Source organism: Ipomoea triloba, chromosome 6 (genome assembly GCF_003576645.1).
Source record: "Ipomoea triloba cultivar NCNSP0323 chromosome 6, ASM357664v1".
Classification (NCBI taxonomy): Eukaryota; Viridiplantae; Streptophyta; class Magnoliopsida; order Solanales; family Convolvulaceae; genus Ipomoea; species Ipomoea triloba.
This window is the reverse complement of record NC_044921.1, coordinates 26,836,227-26,841,395: the sequence shown is the minus strand read 5'-3', so window position 1 is coordinate 26,841,395 and position 5,169 is coordinate 26,836,227. Positions and strand designations below refer to the sequence as shown.

At 42.3% G+C, this 5,169-nt stretch overlaps 1 protein-coding gene across 1 annotated transcript; it reads left to right on the top strand.

Annotated features, from left to right (window-relative positions):
• The first annotated feature begins 1,518 nt into the window (after positions 1-1,518).
• Positions 1,519-5,017, top strand: LOC116023756. The gene is made up of 3 exons (XM_031264765.1): positions 1,519-3,252; positions 3,334-4,629; positions 4,922-5,017. The coding sequence occupies exons 1-3, from the start codon at positions 1,519-1,521 to the stop codon at positions 5,015-5,017; spliced, it is 3,126 nt and encodes a 1,041-aa protein (XP_031120625.1).
• The last annotated feature ends 152 nt before the right edge of the window (positions 5,018-5,169 follow it).

Sequence of the window (5,169 nt, the reverse complement as noted above, 5' to 3'; positions counted from 1 at the left end):
AAAAAACTCTATAAGCTTTGTATTGATATTATATTTCAAAACCTTTGTCTACGCTTGAGTGACAATGGATTTTCTTACTTAGCCGTCGTGCTAACTACACTTCGTTGTGTTTCTTATCAGATGCAGTCTAGCGTGGGCTCTTGTAGCCCGGAGAACTCTAACAATTCGTTAGAGTTTATGTTTCCTCTGCTTGATTATGAGGATTATGTGCATTTTCTGACGGGTGACGACCCGTATGCTCCGGGCTTCGCTCCAGACGCTCCAGCTCCTGTTCACGCTCCAGCTCCTGTACCTGATCCAGCCCCTGTGTCGGATTCTCTGGTTGACCCTTCTGACTTTTTCGGCCCAGTTCCAGATCTTGATCCCTTGCCAGCTACTGACCCTACTTCTGACCCTGAGTTTTTGAGTGACCCTATGATTCCTTTGTCTCCTGGTAGCCCGCTGATCTTTATTGATGCTATTCAAGCGAGCTACGGTTATTATCCCATTGAGATGGTTGAGGAGAGTGATCCACTCGAGTTTATAGTGAGGTACCCTTACCCGTGGGACCCTAGTCCTCCTGAGGAGTGGGAGGAGTGGATGATGATGATTACCCCTTGCAGCTTTTTGGATCATATCACCTGGTTCGCAGGTGAATGGCATCTCGTGTGGGGGTCTTATAGTGGTCCAGTTTATTACCTTCTCGAGTAGGCTAGGACTTGGAAGTATCTAACTCTTTTTGATGTAAATATTTTTTGTAGCCATGATAGATATAGATGGCTAGTGGGTTTTATTTCTAGCACTTATGTTAATTATGTTAGCAACCTATGTAAGTTTTATGGTTGTTAGATATATATATATCTTACAGAAATATTTTAAGAAAGTTATTATGGTAAGTCCCTATGGTATGAACAAATAGTATGTATTTACTTAGCCTGTGCACTTGGAACGAATTCTATTAGGAATTGGTGGGATTCATTCTAAGTGTGGCGGTAACTACTCCGGATGTACGGTATAGCCGAGCCGGGGTGTTACAAGTTGGTATCAGAGCCTAGGTTAGAACCAATGTCGAGTCAGCTTAGGTTTGTTAAGATTAACCTAATCTTGTTGCTAAGGAGCATGATTTCGGAGCAGGACTGGAACGAAAGCCGGGCAGCATAAAAAGGCGGTATTTTACTCTACTTTATAGAATCTTACGATTCTTATTGTTGAATAAGCATGAATAATATCTGTGATTTTCTACATGTGTTAATCCTTGCTTAGGATTATTATGAGTTGTTAGCATAATGTGTTGATTATCATTATGCTGTGATTGAAGCCCTTACTTAATGGGTAAGTTTAGGAAAATGTTAGGAAGTACAGTATAGAACTTGAGTAATATCTAAGTTGCTATACTAATTGTTTAACTAGTTAACTTTTAGAGAATCCTATGTAAAGACGCTAACTTAAAATTGTCATTCAGTGAGAATGCCACCGCGACGTAATATACCCGTTGGTAACGATGAAAATATTTCGGCGATAGACCGCATGGCCCAAGCAATGGAGCGAATGGCTGAGTTCATGATGGCTCAGCAAGTTCAGAACCAGAATCAGGGACAGCCACGGGTCGATATCGCTAAGTCTATAGCAAACCGGCAACCGCCATACTACGCCGGGGAAAAAGACCCGGTGATCTTAGAAGAGTGGATTCGGACGTTTGACAAGTTACTTAACGCAGTGAATTGTCCTACGAATCAGCGAGTGCCTTCTGCAGTGTACTACTTGACGAAAGCTGCTGACAACTGGTGGTCAACAGTTGGACCTGATCTACTACAAGACCCAGGGTTTGGCTGGGAAGAATTCAAGGTAGAATTGCGAGGGCAATTTTATACCGAGCGTATAAAAGGAATCAAATGCGAGGAGTTCCTTCGATTGAGACAAAAGGGAGCAACAATTCAAGAGTACCATGATCAATATGTGGAACTAATGCGTTTTGCTCAGGAAATTGTACCTGACGAGGCAAGCAAGGCAAGAAGGTTTGTTCGGGGATTGGATTGGAGCATAAGAGGAATGATCGCGCCGTTTATGTGCTCTACTTTGAAAGAAGCATATGATAGAGCCTCGGATCATTATCAGGTGTATCTGGATCAGCAGGAGGTTTACGGCCGAAGCAAAAGAAAAGCTAATAATAAACCACAGAGGTTCTCGGCAGTAAACAAGAAAGTGAACCTAGGAAGCTTTACTCCAACAACTGGAATGAGAAGGGAAGGAACCAATTGGGGAAATCGTTCTGCTTGTCGATGGTGTGGGAGGAATCATCCCGGGGAGAATTGTCGAGGGATGAAGGTTAAATGTTACATCTGTGGTCGTTTGGGGCACAAATCTTTTGAGTGTCAAGGTCGAGTAGACAGCCCGCAGAAACCTCTGCAGCATGAGAACCAAGAGAGGAGATTCAACGGGAATAATGGTCAAAGGCCTGCTGGGACAGAAATGAGGCGAACTAATTTCCAACCAGCAAATCTGGGAAGACCTATGAACACCACACCGAGTTCTAATCATAAAGGAAAACAAGTGATCGGAGAGAGCAGTACCGGGAATCAAGGCAGGATCTACGTCGTCAACAGCGCTCAGGCTCAAGCTGGCGACGCCGTAACTGGTACATTTTTCATAAATTCAGTACTCGGATTAGTACTATTTGACACAGGAGCTACCCACTCGTTTATATCATCTACATTTGCTGATAGATTGAATCTAAGGCCTACTATTGAGTTAGATCTAAATGTCAAAACTGCCTCAGGAATAGTAGTAACCTGTAGATATGGTTACGAGAACATTACTATAGAAATAGCCGGAGTTAATTGTCCTGGAAACCTCGTTCGTTTCGAACTAGAGGGCATTAACGTAGTGCTCGGGATGGATTGGTTAAATAAGTACAAAGCACAGATCGTGTGCGATGAGCGAAAAGTCGTCCTGCGAGGACCGAAAGGAAAGAGAATAATCTATCGAGGAATTGACAAGCAACCTGAGCCAAGGTTGTTGACAACACAGAGATTGAAGAAGTACGCGCACCAGGGATGTGAAGTATATCTCTGCTTAGTGCAAGGTATCGAAGGAGAAGAACTGGAGATCGACCGAATTCCGATCGTACGCGAATTTCCTGATGTATTCCCTGACGATCTTACGGAGATGCCACCAGAAAGAGAAGTGGAATTCACCATTGATTTGATACCAGGAACCTCATCAATCTCGAAAGCGCCTTACCGAATGGCACCTAAGGAAATGGAGGAACTGAAGGCACAATTGGAGGAATTACTAGAGAAAGGATTTATTAGACCAAGTGTATCGCCTTGGGGTGCACCGGTGCTATTCGTTAAGAAGAAGGATGGGAGTCTGAGGCTGTGCATTGATTATAGGGAACTTAATCGAGTCACAATAAAGAACAAGTACCCGTTACCTAGGATCGATGACTTGTTCGACCAGCTGAAAGGAGCGGGCGTATTTTCAAAGATTGATTTACGGTCGGGGTATCACCAAGTGCGAGTTGCAAAAGAGGATGTGCCTAAGACGGCGTTTCGAACAAGATATGGGCACTATGAATTTACGGTCATGCCATTTGGAGTGACTAATGCCCCAGGAACATTCATGGATTTGATGAATCGAATTTTCCTCCCGTATCTGGATAAATTCGTTGTCGCTTTTATAGATGATATCCTAGTCTATTCAAAGACACCGGAGGACCATGAGAAACATCTTCGGATAGTGTTGCAGACATTAAGAGAAAAGAAACTTTTTGCGAAATTGTCAAAGTGCGAATTTTGGAAGAGAGAAGTCTCTTTTCTTGGTCACATAATCACTGAGGAAGGGATAGCGGTAGACCCGGCCAAAATACGGGCAGTAATTGAATGGGAAGCTCCCAAATCAATTACAGAAATTCGCAGTTTCTTAGGTTTAGCGGGTTATTATCGAAGATTCGTTCAAGATTTTTCCAAGATAGCTAGACCGCTAACAAACCTGCTCAAAAAGACGACCAAGTATAATTGGAGCGAAGAATGTGAACAGGCATTCCAAGAACTTAAGAAAAGGTTAACAACTGCTCCAGTGTTGACCTTACCGGTTGGGACAGAAGGATATGAGTTGTACACTGATGCATCTCATAAAGGACTTGGATGCGTCTTAATGCAAAATGGAAGGGTAATAGCTTATGCTTCTCGTCAATTAAAATCTCATGAAGTTAATTACCCGACACATGATTTAGAATTAGCAGCTGTAGTGTTTGCTCTCAAAATTTGGCGACACTATCTCTATGGGATCTCATGTAAAATTTTCACGGACCACAAGAGTTTGAAGTATATCTTCACTCAGAGAGACCTTAATCTAAGACAAAGAAGGTGGTTGGAGTTGATTAAAGATTATGACTTGGAAATTCAATACCAAGAGGGTAAAGCAAACAAGGTGGCTGATGCTTTAAGTCGAAAATCAAACCACGCTCTTTGGATATTACCCGAACAACTATGTAAGGATTTTCAAAGACTCAATCTGGAGGTAAAAATGAGTGGACAGGTGGAAGAAGAAATGAAATTATATTATATGTCTGCTACTCTAACCTTATTTGAAGAAATTAAGCAAGCACAAGTAGAGGATGATTGGATAAAGAACATCAAGGAAAAGATGGTAAACGGAAAACATGGTTCATTTGAATTACACCCAGATGGGAGTGTCAAATTCCAAGGTAGGTGGATAATACCAAAAGGGTGTAAGAAGATAATCGAACAATTAATGAAGGAAGGCCATAATACACCCTATTCAGTTCATCCTGGTGGGGATAAACTGTACAAGGACTTGAAACAAAACTTCTGGTGGTCAGGCATGAAGAAGGATGTAGCTGAATTCGTGGCTAGATGCCTGAATTGTCAGAAGGTTAAGGCAGAAAGAAGTAAACTGAAAGGATTACTGCAACCATTAGAGATTCCGCAATGGAAATGGGATTCAATCTCTATGGATTTCGTGGGAGGATTGCCTAGAACTAAGTCTGGAAATGATCAAGTGTGGGTCATTGTAGATCGATTGACCAAAACAGCAAGATTCATTCCAATGAACAAGGCATGGTCAATGGAAAAGTTAGCGAAAGCGTATATTAAACACGTGGTTAGATATCACGGAGTGGCACAGGATATTGTTTCGGACAGAGACTCACGATTCCTGTCACGATTC

Excerpts from the sequence above, each read along its gene's own strand:
- LOC116023756 (XM_031264765.1), top strand. The coding sequence starts at position 1,519 with ATGGAGCGAATGGCTGAGTTCATGATGGCTCAGCAAGTTCAGAACCAG. Across the intron at positions 3,253-3,333 it reads AGGAAATGGAGGAACTGAAG|AAGAAGGATGGGAGTCTGAG; the intron begins GCACAATTGGAG and ends CTATTCGTTAAG. Across the intron at positions 4,630-4,921 it reads AGAACATCAAGGAAAAGATG|AGATTCCGCAATGGAAATGG; the intron begins GTAAACGGAAAA and ends TGCAACCATTAG.